We start from the raw sequence: 15,807 nt of genomic DNA, 5'->3' as shown, positions 1-15,807 counted from the left end.
AATTAATAAAATTTTGTTTGTCAAGTTTTTTTGAAAAATGAAGTAAATCATATTTGTCATACGTATTTAAAGATTTTTTTTCTAAAAGAAAATATTGAAGTTTAAAACTTGAGACTTTAATCTAAACTCTGGAGTTCCAAATAATTATAAAAAAACAACATAATACAATTTAATAAATTATGTTTATATTGAGAAGTGTCCTTTTGAAGATCAAAAACATCTTCATATCATGAAAGCTATTATGAAACCTAAAATATATAACATTCAAAAGCAAAATAATTAATTGTCAATATTTAAATCATTTACACTATTAATAAAGCACGCATTATTATTTTATTATTAAATAAATTTAAAAATTTTAAAGTTTTTAAAATTTATAAATTTAAGAGCAAACTTGGTTCTTTAACAATGGCATCGGTTTGATATCATAATTTGCACCATCGTTTGAAGGGCTAATTACATACATATTTGGTGTTTGAATTATAATCAAATTCTCAATTTGTTATTTAAAGAATAAAAATTTGTAATTAAGTAATTGAACTAATTAATTTGCTTCAATTTATCATTTGCACACTAAACAACACTGTCATCAATTTATCGATTTATCAATTAAATACATACATATTTGGTGTCTGATGCTTCCAATAAAATTGTGAGACGTGTTATGTTTTTATTGACTATTTTTAAGCATGTCGTCCTTTTAACTAATGATGTTAGTCTCATGTATAAATTGATGGACAGAACTAAGTGTTTAATTTTGAATTTTTAAATTTTAGATATCATATTAAAAATTTAACTATAACTCAAATACCAAATGTTTAATGAATCATTATTTGATCATAACTCATAAATTATTTTCTCCATTGTTAATAATTTTAAGATTAAATATATATATATATAGGTGGTAAATAATTAAATTTTTTTAGTACAATATAAAACATGATTGACTCTAGAATTTTATCATGCACGCAAATAAAGTCAAATGGGCAAACAAATTAATATAGAGAATGTTTGTATCATAATTGAATCATGTTTATAAAAACATTAATTACATGTTAAATATTTCCTATGAGCTAAGTTTCATCTTCAAGACGAGAAGGGAAATTTACCTTCGCTCAAAGTTCAAATGTGTGATAAAAAATGCAAAAAGAGAGGAAAAAATGAAGGGATAGAAGAAGAGAACAAGTGTGGAAATAGGTAGGTGATCATGGCGGAACCCAAAATAATCTTCTAGCAAAGAAGCTATGGTTCTGGTTTCAGTAAATACCATAATTTTATCATTCACATCTCCATATTGTGAAGTGAGCAAACAATTTAATGTCCAAGATGTAGGCATTGCATAATACAACCAGATCCACCACCTTGGTATTTTCTGCAGAAAAAATCAACAGAATCCAAGTAAAACATCTCAGCCGTACTCTCTTTATTATGTCTCAGCATGTCAAGTTTTGGTCATATCATTATGATTTATAAAGGGTATTTCAAAATTGTGTATGAGGATTATATAGCTTACCAGTTGAGGAATGAGAAAGCCAGAGAAAAGATTAAGCATTGGGTAGCAGACAGAGGTTAAAGCTCCAGCTATTGCAACATCTGGTGTCAATGAGACAAGCAGCATTCCTAGAAAGTTGAAGTACAGCAGTGTAGAGAACATGGCATAGAAGTACCAAAACAACTTATATGCTGTCCCATAGTACCCTATCATACTGTATGTGATGATCACAAACACAATCGCTTGGCTAAATAGATAGGGAACCTCAATTGCCACCTGCAAAATCACTTGAGGGTCACATATAAACTGAACTAATTGATTCATTCAAAAAAGAAATCAATAAACAAGTCAACTTGTCATCAATTAAAATGTACCTGTGCAAGGGCATAAACCCACGAAGAGTACATTCCTGCAAATCTTTCTCGGTACATAACAATTCTCTCTGTTGCCACAAATGGTTGAACAGAAGAGCCGCTATTCGTTCCCAGGAAAATCACAGCAGCATACATTGAACCAAACATGTTGAATAAATTCTGCTGGTTATTTCTGCGGAATTCAAGAAGGGGTTAACTGTCTGCAACAATACTACCCATAAAACTAATGATTCCTTTACAAATTTGGCGGACTTACATTTTCGTTCCCTGGTTCCAAAATAGTGTACCTAAGGTAAAAGATATTACAGTAGTATGCAAGAGACGCATCAAGTTGTATGAAGGACTTCTCCAATAAGATAAATGTAGTTTCCATAGGCAATATTTGAACTGTCCCCAACAGTTTTGGGAATATCGGGTTGGGAAATGCACATCTCTTGAATCAGGAGGTGGAGCACTCAAGTGCCTTACAAGCTCTTTGTTGCTCCTACCAAAAAAAAAAGGTTCATTTGCAAGTTTAAAAATATCCTCAAATACTACTGTTAAATACGATGGCTTCTCTACTAGTTAAAACATCCTAGCTATTTGATAATATGCCATTAGTTAATTGAAAAAAAAATGCTACAAAATTATGAATGAGATCATTAAACAATGGAACCAAATAATTGGCACATGGAAAATTTTTAACTGAACCCGTTACCATGCTTTCAATTAACAAAATGAATAAGATTGGCAAATGGATGAGAACAGGCTCCTTGGTTCCTGGTTCCACTTTGCAAAATACCAGAATCACTGACTGTTCTAATTAAACTCACTCATATAGGGCAGAGCTCTTGTAAATTTTGGCCAAATCAATCCCAAGCTCAGCCTCTACAGAAGTTGAAGTGACCTCTAGCATCCATGTTGCCGGGTTACAATTATCTTTAATTTTGGGCACCCCAGGTATACTCTGTCAGTAAGAATTCGAAGAATAGAAGACAAGTAAAAACCATCTTTCGGAAGCAAATTTGTTTAGACTATATATATCAGGGAACGGAAAGGGAAACTGACCTCAAAATATTCTATAACCCTTCTTGAATGCTGTCCTAATGGTCCAAAGTAGATTAAACTCCCACCAGTTTTCAGAAAAATCAACTGCAATGAGAATAACAAGATTATGAAAGAGAACTCTGGTTTTGAACTTGTTTATGATAGCAAGAAAACAATGATCCAAAGAATTCAAGCCTCAAAAATGGATTTTAACCTCATCAAATGCTTCAAATATGTCAATGCTCGGTTGGTGGATCGTGCAAACAATTGTTCTACCTGTATCAGCTACATTCTTCACAGCACGCATGACAATGGCTGCAGCTCTTGCATCCAAACTTGAGGTAGGTTCATCCATGAAAATTATGGAAGGATTGGCAACGAGTTCCACAGCTATTGTAAGCCGTTTACGTTGCTCAGTTGATAGACCACTATGACCAGGTATGCCAACTAAAGCATCCTTGACTTCATCAAGTTCAATGGTCTCAATAACTTCTTTCACAAATTCCTACAAAATCCATTAAAGCAGCTTTAAGACATATTATCTCAAATTTTGATAGCAAAATATTAGTAATTCTTGCACCTTTGGAGTCTTACAGTTTTAATTTTTGAGTCGCTACAAGCAGGAAGACGCAGCCAAGCAGAAAAAATCAAAGATTCTTTTACTGTGATTTGTGGAGAATGTATATCAGTTTGTTCACAATACCCTGATATCCTTGCAAACGTTTCTTGAACCTTAGGGTAACCACCAACTCTGATTTCCCCTTCTATGCAGCCTATAGTTTTTCTTCCTGCAAGAACATCAAGAAGAGTAGTTTTTCCTGCTCCACTAGGGCCCATCAGTGCTGTCAGAACACCAGGCCTAACCACTCCTGTAATATCTGAAAGGAGTTGAAGCGTCTTCTGAGAATATCCTCGTTTTCTCATTTCCTAAGAGCAAATAGAAAATAATGCACCAATGATCAATCAGTGTCGTTTCATCCAATGGCTCATTAGTCATGATATTTAGCAATTGTTGATGAATTCTTAGGTTCAAGTCTCACCAGTCACCTCAAATGAGCTCCTTCTGACTTAAAAACTTATGTTAGAGTTTCTCCATGGTTTTATGTAAGTTGATTATGCATGTGTGTTGATAACTCTATTTTATAGAGTTATCATACAATTTTGTGGAGCATGAATTGTACTTATTCTTTTAATTTTCAGCATAGTTCTTACCAAATTTTCATACTTTTTAGTAGGAGTTAATTTTTAGGATGTTTAGTGTCATGAAGGCATTTTAATCTTCATTTGTGTTACCAAGACTCCCCTCAATGCAACCTTTGATAATTCAACTTTTCTTTGATTTTGAAGGAATGGTGGCTGAAAGTGAAGCTGAAGAATGGACCTCATCAACTCTGCACTTGGTGGCTTAAAGGAGGAGAGCATGGTGGCTTAAGGATCAAAGCTGCAGCAACAAATTGTCCAGGCAGAAGGATTTTCGTTGCAGCGAGAATCCAATCTCACTGCAGCGAAAATGAGGAACTTATCAACACCATGAAAGATCAGCTTTAGCTCGCTGCAGCGAAAATCCAATCTCGCTGCAGCAAGAACATGTCAGAGAAGAGGAATATTCTGGGCTCGAGATCCTAGGTCAAGGCTGAATGAGGGGGACTATAAATAGAATTCTTTGGCACAGAAAAACAGGAGATGGGGCGGAGACATTTTGGCAAGAAGAGCTGCAACAAAACGGGAAAAGAAGGAAGATTCAAAGGGGAGGAGATTTTAAAGCTGCAACAGACTATTTTGCTCTCTCTCTCTCTCTAGATTTGAAGCTTCCTCTCTCTCTCATTTTGTAAAATTATGCTCTTTCTGCTATATTGTGTACTCTATTTCTTTGAAATGTTGAGCTAAACGCATTTACCCAGGATTATGGTTCACTTTATTAGTTAGTTGGGATATTGGTTGGTTGGTTGTTTATTCTTAATGCAAATCTTGATGTTTATTCAAGCTGGAATCTTTTGTTCATTTAATTGATTGATCACCAATTAATTGAGTTTGAGTATTTGGGTGAAACTTGAAAAAGTTGATCTAAATTAGACTTAGGCTTGAGTAGAGTGTGTTCAAAACACTAAAAATGAATGTTGGTGCTTTGATGTGTAGTTAGGGTGGACACACAACTAATTGCCACACTTAGTTATTTAGGACTTCTTTAACTTAAAGAGCTTAAATTATTTGTTTCCTATAGACATATAAGGAGGCAAATAGATTAGGCAAGTGTGCAATACCTTGATAGAGGATTACACATAACTTAAGATCCTAGACTAATATCAAATTCCATTAAGATTAAATAACTAACCCAGACCAATTCTAATTGAAGAAATAGAGGACACCATAATCCTAGGTTAATAGACCATTGCTTCCATTTCCATTTATTAATTGCATTACTTAGACTATATTTTGTTAACTAGTTTACCTTTTCTATTTAGTCATAGTCCAAAAATTTATTTCTTGGATAGGGTTAGCTTGTGTCAATTTTGGTAATTAGTAGCAATAATTAGACCAACTCCTGGAGGTTCGACATCCCACTCATCACTTATTACTTGTCACGACCGTGTACACTTGCACGAAGTCTTTGTTAGTAATTTACATTCAATTTAAGCATATCTGCTTATTGCATAGGCAGGATTATTATTATTTTTAGCTAGCAACATGTGTGAGTGAGACAGAGATAGAGTATGTGCTCTATAACTTCAAATTTATACAAAGGGCAGATTTATGTGATTACCAGAGGTGTGTCAACATAGTATTGCACATTCTGAAATGTTAATGTTGAGGGATCAAAAGGTAATACCGTCCTCCCTGCGATAGAGACAAAGCAAACATGAATATGGTTCAAATGAGCTTTCAAAAAGCAGTGAGTTGAGGAAATAAAGAAAACGAATGAACCTTTAATAGATCCTTCTTTATTACAGGAATGTGAAGAGCTAGACACATTTTCCCGATAGGCACCCTTAAGAGAATCTCTTTTCCTCATTTTGGAAAGCCATTCATGTGAAATAACAACTCGAGAAGATCCAGGGGCTGAATGTGTTTAAACGAGTGAAAATGAATAACCATGTATTTCTCTTCTTCTTGAGCTACAATGAAGCAAAATGGGAAACTGAACAAGATGAAAATGAACCTACGCTTCAAGAAACTCAAGGCTAAAGTAAATCCAATGTTCCAAACTAAAGCAATCCCAAGTAAGGCACCAAATGATATCCAGAAAAAATATTCATCAAAGTAAAATCCATGGCTTTTTAGTGTCTCTTTTCCAATTGTAGCATTCATTGCTTGGACCTGCAAAATAAACAAACAATCAGAGGCACACACTGGGCAGATTACAATGAGAAACAGATTATATCCTTAAGAGGAATGAGAAAAATGAATGAAGTTAGAAGCATGGATTCAACTCTCAGAGGATCTCCCTTTGTCTCTTTGTTCAGATACAGGTATTTCATTGTGGAAAAGGGTCTAGTCGGATTCAGAGCCATACCCTGTAATAATCTACGATTCTATTCTGGTAGTGTTGTGGTCTAACAGATACCTATTTTTCTCTTAATAAATTAAATTTTCTTTTCGAAAACTAGTTTGGGTGAAATTCGAAGTATAATTAGTAAGCATTCATTGAGGGAAGCATCTATTTTCATGATATCTGGCCCTAATCTGCCCTTGAGAGCCTAGTCTATGTCATTGATATCTCTCACCAAATCTTAGAATTCTCATTGATAATTTTATAACTACCTGCAAAATATTAAACAATAGTATTGGATGTCAAGAACTAAGATGTGGAAAGTTGTTTGATGGTGAAAGCAATCAAAATTGCTGAAAACTGACTAACTAAAAATAAGCAGTGAATGGGAACGGTTATGGTATGCCCTGGCAAATAAAATTACTTTGACATCAATTACAGATGTACAAAAGTTTTGAAAGCAGGTGATTGGTATAATGAGTAATTAAGGGTTGGAAAATTAGAATATAATCAAATACCTTCTGCCATCGTGGAGCATGAAATTCATTGCCGGAAAGCCCTATGGTTGCATATGTGAGAGGGGAAACCCAGAATACCCACCTCAACCAGCTTGGCATGGATGCTGCAACCAAGAAAATAGATTAAATCATCCTCTTTTACTATACAATCCGGGAAGCAAAATGGACTGGAGATGAGAAGAACGTTACATTGCGGAATGATGAAGCCACAAAATATCAATTGTAAGAAAAGTATAAGAGTACCAACTGCTACAGAACAATCCATAGTTTGAAAGACAGAGGCCAAGAAACGAAACATGGATGCCGATGATAGTTGCACAGCAAAATACATAGCGAACTGGCGGAAGAACCTGAAGAAGAGGACACAAGAAACCCTGAGCATAAATTCTTGACGGTGTAGTATTAAATAAAACTATTCCTAAGAAACTTACCTCCCAACTTCAGGGCTGTACCCCATGACATAATAAGTAAGAGATGTCCAAACCAGGGATTGGATAAATGAAATAGGAATCTTTAGAACAATAGCTGGAATTGCATAAGCCCAAGCTGGGTAAAAGCACAACATTTTCTGTTTATAGAAAATTGAGAGTCTTGAAACAGTCATGTGCAGCTCAGGAAACTCATCAACGATAAGTATCAAGAGTGCGTAAAACAGTGCTCCCAGGTAGTAATTTGCATGAAGTATATCAACATTCATCCCCGTCCTGAGAAACATTGTCATTGTCACAAATGCAATGATAACAAGCTGCCAAGAAAAAACAGAAGGTGAATGTTACTGTTATTTTTATTTTAACTACATCCACAAGCACAACTTATGTAAGAAACTAAATTAGTCTACTAGGTACATTATCTCCGATTTATGTTTCCAAATCAAAGCAGAGATCAAAAAAACAAAATAAAATATAAAGCAAAGTCCTAACCTGAATTACTTTGAAAATATAGAAAAATGAGTTCCTGCTCATGAGGAGAAGTTCTCTTGACATGCAAGCTTTAAAGATTTCCCATTTGGAAACAGAGTGCTCATTAAAGGAAAGAGCATTCTTATTGCATTGAGATTTATCATATGGTCCCAAGAGATCCTTGTCTATCATCTCCCCCAAAGGAGATGCTCTAAATTTCCCGGAGAACATATCAACAGAAATGAAGGAGTAGGGTAACTCGGTATTGTACCAGTACTGCGCTTGATCTTTCCTTGATATGACCTGCACAGTCAAAGAACTTCATGTTGGAGAAATAAGACAAATACTCTGGCAAAAGAAAACAAAAAGAAATCATGAACTGGTTTTAACTTTCCTCTTGAAGGAAGTCTACAATCCCTTTCCTTTGAGGACATCTAAAGCCACAACTTTCAAAGAATTCAAGAATGTGATCACGTGGTCCATGATATAAAATTTTCCCTTCAGCCATTAATATGATATCATCAAAGAGATCAAAGGTTTCTGGTGCAGGCTGAAGCAGTGAGACCAACAAAGTTGCATCTGTGACATGCACCAGCTGCTGAAGACAAGCAACAATTTGGAATGCTGTGGAACTGTCAAGGCCATTGGTTATTTCATCCATAAACAGAGTTTTTATGGGGCCAACAATGATCTCCCCTGAGCAATTTGGATACAGTGTTTTGATGTTAAAATAAATCTCAGAATAAGATTTAATTGCTAAATGCTAAACTATTCAACATTATTCCAAGTATGAAGAAATTATTGAATTCCATTATTTGTGATTAAAACATCACTACCTGTAGTCAACCTTTTCTTCTGACCACCAGATATACCTCTTCTTAGGACATCTCCAACTATTGTTCCAGCACAAATATCAAGTCCAAGAATCTGCACACCAATGAATTAAAAATAGAAGATCTTTTAGCAATAGCCTAAAAGAGCTAGCAGTTACAAGTTGTGCATTACAAGAGGAAGCAAGCTTTAAGCTTGTCAACAAGAATTACTTTTAGTATATAGTCAGTTTGAAGAGTTCCTCTAAGCCCTTTCACAGACGTTGCCTGTATAACCAAAACATAGTTAATGGATATTATATATACATTATCTATCCAAGAGCATTAAGCAAGAACATCACTACATTTAAAAATTCCTTGTTCTTAGCAAACAATAAAAATGCAGCTTCTCAAACTGGTATAGAGATCAAATCAGATTTATTGACTGGAAAAGGATGTTGGATGCTCAAGGTACCTTCATGTAAGTATCAATATCTGGATCTGGAACAATTCCTGCTTGCTTCTCCCTTTTGCTGACCTCCATCATAATCTCTTCATTACCATAAAACAGGTTTTCTTATCTTCATTGTTGGTACACCATTTGGTGTCTAAGGCTAATTAAGTTACCAAGTAATTAGGTTGAGCTCTAGGAAAATGTACCTTCTCGGCTTCCTAAACCCTGACAACGAGCTGAAAAGTCAAGTGTTTCCCTTACTGTCATCTCAGGAATGTGCAAGTCATCTTGACTTATATACGCTGATGTTTTCTGGGGAACAAATGCTTCTAGTTTGTATCCATTGTAAGAAACTTCCCCAGTGACCTATTGAAAGCAAACAAGACCAAGAGTCTTCAAACGAGGTAAAATCTGAATTAGAGGAACTGAAGTAAGTTTAACTTATATGATCAGGTTGTAGTTTTTCAATTCTACTGTAATTTCAAATCGAACTACGTCTCAGTGACCTTCGGGCTTCGACAAATTAGGCAATCATATATGCATTCATAAAACTAGGAAAAAAAGCAACGTAGATGATACGGTTACCTCATACCTTAAGGGACTTGTTTAGATTCCCTGAAAGTGCCTTTAACAGCGAGGTCTTCCCACATCCAGGAGGACCAAGCAGCAAAGTCATCCTGCAAAAAGGCTGATCTCATTATTACTTAAACAAGTTTTATTTTTAAAAATGCATATCCTCCTTCAATGGGAAGCAGTCTAACTAAGAAGAAAACTAAAGAAAGATATGATAGATCACATCAAAGAGTCTCAGAGCTAACTTAAAAGAAATAGCATACCTTCCGGGCTTTATGATGCCGCTCATATTGTTAATAATGCTTATCTTTGCTTGTTTTGACTTTGAACGAAACAGCTTCACTGCAGGGTACTGCTCAAAAACACAACCCGAAGATAATATTATAGAGTATGCTGCATTGATCTTGTAAAAAACACTTTGGAAAATGCTACATCTTTTTTATACTAACAGAAAGCGTGCTTTGAATATAGTTCCACAACGTCGGCAGAGGCTCCCCGTGAATCACATCGCATTCGGCTTCCACGCATAGATTTCTATATCTCACCTCCACCGTGGGCAATTTTACACCAACCCTGCAAAACCAGTATAGGTTATTCTTCGTTTAGGTGCCTTTCGCTCTTTACTGTTTGATGACCTCTCCCCTCATATATCCCACCATTCAAAACCTGAAACTTTCTAGTTGGAGCCGCAAGTTTTTATCAGTCTCCTGATCCAAGAAAATGAAATGAAAAAACAAAATAGTTCACCTGTCTAATCTTTTTCTAATCTTCTGCAACAACTGAAGGTTATCTTTCTCGATGTTTTTGATGAGCTTCTCTATGAAGACATGGCGTTCCTGATCTCCAAGCTTGCTAATATCTACCTGTGCATTTCCTTCACCAAACGTTGCTACATTGGCATCATCTGTTGAAGAAGAACTTGATGCCATTGCCAACTCAACTTCTTGCGACTCCAACTGATCATTGTCACGGCCCATATTAGTCATATTGATCAATATATATGATTCCAATACTTTCGACCTTGCAAAACAATTGGAGGAGTCACATGTTTTAACCGTAAGGAATGAAGATGGATGAAGCTATTGAAATTATATTGGTTTCTTTCCAAAAATACACCTCCTAAATAAGGTATTTTTATAAATAATTTTTCTATAATTTTAATGATTTTTAGTCAAGAAAAATTAATTTTAGACAAAATTACCATTAATAAAACCAATTCATATGTTTAGATCCGCGCCTTAAATTGACTCATATCTTTTGAACTTTACTTGTCAGACCATTCATCTCTAGAGAATTTTTAATCAGAAAGAAAAACTTTTAAGTATTTTAAGTAATTTGAAGTTGTTTTTGATACACGAAGAAACACCTTTGAGCGTTTTGAGCATTTTAAGCATTTTAAAGTGATTTTTTATATATGAAGAAAAACCTTTGAGTATTTTTCATCAATTAGGCATATTCGTTAATTATATTGTTAAATGAAATATGGTGTGTTGTTTGTAGTTGTTGACTTTGTTAAATAAAATTCAGTAGTTTTGATGGTTTTTAAGCATTACGTAATCGGTTTTTAGATATTGTGTGACTAGTTTTTAAATATTACATGATTAGTTTTTAAACATTATATAATTGATTTTTAGGTATTGGTGACTAGTTAGTAAGGCATTGCGTGACTGTTTAGTAAGGCATTGCGTGACTAGTTTTTAGGCATTGTGTAACTTTGGCATTGCCTAAAAATTAGTCACACAATGTCTACAATTTAATCACACAATGCCTAAAAATCAGAAATGCAATGATTAAGTCACGCAATGCCTATAAATCAGTTTTACAATACCTAAAAACCAACGGCACAATATCTAAAAAAAAGTAATGCAATACCTATAACTAATTGATTTGCTTACTCGCGATCAGGTTTAAGTTGTTAAAGTCATACGGTGTTCTAATTTATAGATATGTCTAATTAATTTCAACCTCTCAACTTTGGAGTTTTATGAATATAAACCAAAGAACCTAAAACACATATCTTGATATCATCTCTGCTATTTGGGATACTGACAAAGAGTTAGATGGCGAGATGGAAAGTATTTGGTAAGAGAGAGAAATCGGGATTTAATTTTAAATTTTTATTTGGATGGCAAGATAGAGAAAACTAAAACTATTTTAATTCGTCTAAAATTGTTTAAAGGGCATTGTTGTCCAGTCATGTCAAAAATTAACTAAAAATAACTAAAATTATAATAAATGAAATTTTTGAATTGAGCTTATGAGGAAGGTTATCTCTCATAATTTTCTCAATTATTTTGATAGCTAAATTATTATTTCAAATTGACGGGATGCTCAAAAGAGTAATATATATATATATATATATATGGGTTCTTTTCAAAAATACCCCTCATACATAAAATGTTTTTTAAAATAGCCCTATCTATAATTTTAATTATTTTTAGTAAAGAGAAATTAATTTTAGACAATTTTATCCTTAATGAAATTGACCTATATATCTAGATCTGTGCCTCAAATCGACTCATATCCTTTAAGCTTTCTTCGCCAGACCATTCATCTATAAGTATTCTTTGTTAGAAAGAAAAATCTTTAAGCATTTTGAGCATTTTGGAGTGATTTTTTATACACGAAAAAAAACCTTTGAGCGTTTTAAGCATTTTTAAGCATTTTGGAATGGTTTTTTATTATGAAGAAAAACTTTTGAGCATTTTAAGTATTCTTTGTCAAATAGGCATATTCGTTAATTATATTGTTAAATGAAATATGGTGTATTATTTGACATTATTGATTTTGTTAAATGGAATTAAGCAGTTTTGATGGTTTTTAGGCATTGCATAATCGGTTTTTAGGCATTGCATAATAGGTTTTTAGGTATTACATGATTAGTTTTTACGCATTGCGTTATTAATTTTTAAGCATTAAGTGACTAGTTGATATGACATTACATGACTGGTTAATAGGCATTACTTGACTAATTAGTAAGGCATTGCGTGACTAGTTAGTAAGGCATTGTAAATAGTTAATAAGGCATTGTGACTAGTTAATAAGGCATTGCATGATTGGTTTGTAAGGCAATGTGACTAGTTAGTAAGGCATTGCTTGACTAGTTTTTAGGCATTGTGTGAATTAGGTTTTGTCTAAAATCAGTCACACAATGCTTAAAAACCAAAGATGCAATTATTAAGTCACGCAATGCCTAAAAACTAGTCTCACAATACTTAAAAATCAGTGACACAATATTTAAAAATTAGTAATGCAATACCTAATAACTAATTAATTTGCCTGCTCATAATCTGGTTTAAGTTGCTAAAATCATATAGCGTTCTAATTTACAAATATTTCTAATCAATCTCAACCCCTCAATTTTTAGGTTCTATAAATAAATCAATAAACCTAAAAACTTAAAACACATATATTGATGTCATCTCTGCTCTTTGGAAAAGTGAGAGAGAGCTGGATGGCAAGGTAGACAATATTTGGTAAGAGAGAGAAATCAAGATTTAATTTTGAAATTTTTGTTTAGATGACGGAATAGAAAAAACTAAAACTATTTTAATATGTCTGAAATTATTTAAAGGGTATTGTTGTCATATCATGTTAAAAATTAACTAAAAATAGTTAAAATTATAATAAAAGATAATTTTGAATTGAGTTTACGAAGAGAGNAATATATATTATATAATATATATAATAGATAATTAAATATATAAAATTATTAAAATAGGAGGCTAAGTACTGCCCTTTTGTGCTGTCATGTCTACAGGGCAGGTTAGTTCCACGCCTCTCCCTATATATAGCATATTTCTTTCCCTTAAAATCTCTCGTATTCGAGATGAGATGGGTGCCTTTGGATTAAGAGTTAAAACTAAATTAAATAATATTATTATTGAATAAATTTTAGTTAGATTGCTTGCAAAACAATCATACATATATACAATTTTATAGTATAAAATTGTAAAATCTAGTAAAAGAAATTTCTATTAATGCGTGGAATTCATATATATATTTTTAATCAAATAATACAAACTATTAAAAACAATCTTAACTAAAAATTAAATTTGATTTTCAATTTGTTCAATTGCAACCTCCACTTATTTTATTACTTGATACTAATTAAAAACTTTTGAATAGATACCTATATAACATTATTGTTAAATATATGTGAAATAAACATGGTTAAATTTTCAAATCATCATTATTGGTTTTATTAATTATCACACATAGTAAGAAAAAATGATAACAACCACTAAAATTGAGTCAAAATATATATATATATATATGTATATCTTATAAGAAATCAAACTTTGTTATTAGTGATAAAACACTTTTATATATAATACAATAACCAAATTAATAACAATAACTATAAGCTATGGAAAGTAACTTTATTTGTACTCAAACTTTAATATTTGCATACATATAACAACTTAATAACAAATTAGTGTTAACTATATAACTTTTTCTCAATTAGGTATATTAAATAAGTGTTTATTGACAAACCTAACACTTACATGTTGACTTAAGTTAGGTAATTGTTAGGTAATTATTAAATAAATCTTAACTATTACATTATTCACCCCTTTAACAAAAAAAATATAGTTAATATGGCATTTCACCATTGAAATTTAAATGCCATACACTTCTGATCGTTACTAAAATTCTTCTGTCTTGAAAAGTATTGTTGAATTATTCAATTTAGTAAAGACTCTAGTAAAGAACATTCAATCAGATATTTATGGCTTAATTTTTGAAATGGATATATATTTTGAGTGGTTCACAAACTACTATATTTATAATGAGAGATACTTCTAGTGAGAAGAGATATTTCTAGTGGTTCACAAAGTAATGTTTAACCTTTAGATGATTATGAAACGTACATTGAATAATGGAGTCTTGAGCAGACAAGTTAAGGAATTTTGGGTCCAAGTAAACCAGCCTTAGAAAAAGTGTTATGCAGTAATCATTTGAGTGATAAATGATTTGATAAGTCAAAGGCAAGGTAGCCACGAGTATTTGGGAAACTAAGGACAATTACGGTTGGATTAAATTCAGGGATCAAATTTTTATAAGTGGGAGAGAATTTAACAATTTAAATTCTCGGTATGATAAAGTAAATTGAAAAACTATCGTAATAGGCTCAAAAAATAAAATAAGTAAAAGGAGGAAATAAAAGAATTATGTTGATGATATCTTTGAGTCAATTAATTCAAATATCACCTTTAGCATGCTAAATTGAAAGGATTATTATGCATATCAAATTACAAGAACGAGAAAATAAAAAATAAAACAATGAAAGGAAGAATAATGTAATTGTAAGAGTAAAGATGCAATTATATGAAATAATAATGTGATTGAATGAAAGAAGATGAAATTGCAACAAGAGGAAAGTAATAAAATATCGAAGGGGACTGACAAGAATATTGATAATTTGATTCATTAAGAGGTTGTAAGAAGTTATGCCATCACGTCAAAGGGAAGCTTTGTTAATTGGCCAGCAATGAGTTCAATATGGCAGACCAAAAATTAAAACTCTACTCCAAGTGATGTGGGGATCAGATTTTATGGGATTTCCTTTCGTTTCATCAATAATTTGATTATATAAAAACTAGAAGATAATTCTGCAAATTGGATTGCTAGTAATTCATTTATTATTTGTACATAGAGAAGGTATACGGAAATTTAAACCTTAATTATTCTTTTAAATTTCATATCACGAAAAGTCTTCTGCCAAACAAATTAAAGACTTGTTATGACGTATTGGCATTAAATGAATAAAGAAAAAATCTTCAAAAAAAATAGTTTAAATTATTTGTTAGCAATCCAAATTTATGGTTGCCGAATTGTAGTACAGCGGCCTGCAACGGGAATCGGGTCCCGACTCTAATCCTAGAAGCAGAACCGCCAGCCCCGTACTCAGAAAGCTTACGGCTCATTATAATCGTTACTAGTAGCCGCGTGTAGCATGACGGCCTAGCATGTGGCCACGGTTGGCGCTACGACTGCCATGGTATTGGTTAAGAATATATACATATAGACCTGTAAAAATATGGTTCTTAATTTTTTCAATTCAATCTAATTGCAAACTTTGTTAATCTTTGACAATTAATAATAAAATATATATATTGCCTTTGGGCACATCAACCTGTGTTAGCTGTCGTTGGTTATTGGCACCTCAACG

At 32.8% G+C, this 15,807-nt stretch overlaps 1 protein-coding gene across 1 annotated transcript; it reads right to left on the bottom strand.

The window, feature by feature from the left end:
* On the bottom strand, positions 974-10,700 carry LOC18589046 (pleiotropic drug resistance protein 3). Its single transcript, XM_018127785.1, has 24 exons — positions 10,380-10,700; positions 10,082-10,205; positions 9,896-9,984; positions 9,652-9,736; positions 9,266-9,425; positions 9,081-9,157; positions 8,840-8,893; positions 8,633-8,723; positions 8,191-8,492; positions 7,818-8,099; positions 7,329-7,642; positions 7,087-7,247; positions 6,898-7,001; positions 6,054-6,207; positions 5,815-5,949; positions 5,654-5,727; positions 3,487-3,819; positions 3,107-3,397; positions 2,914-2,997; positions 2,679-2,812; positions 2,123-2,350; positions 1,867-2,038; positions 1,514-1,768; positions 974-1,372 (listed from the first exon to the last, which is right to left on the bottom strand). The coding sequence occupies exons 1-24, from the start codon at positions 10,616-10,618 to the stop codon at positions 1,106-1,108; spliced, it is 4,209 nt and encodes a 1,402-aa protein (XP_017983274.1). The 5' UTR covers positions 10,619-10,700; the 3' UTR covers positions 974-1,105.

The sequence above is a fragment of the Theobroma cacao genome, chromosome 9, assembly GCF_000208745.1.
Source record: "Theobroma cacao cultivar B97-61/B2 chromosome 9, Criollo_cocoa_genome_V2, whole genome shotgun sequence".
Classification (NCBI taxonomy): domain Eukaryota; kingdom Viridiplantae; phylum Streptophyta; class Magnoliopsida; order Malvales; family Malvaceae; genus Theobroma; species Theobroma cacao.
This window is presented reverse-complemented; position numbering and strand designations above follow the sequence as displayed.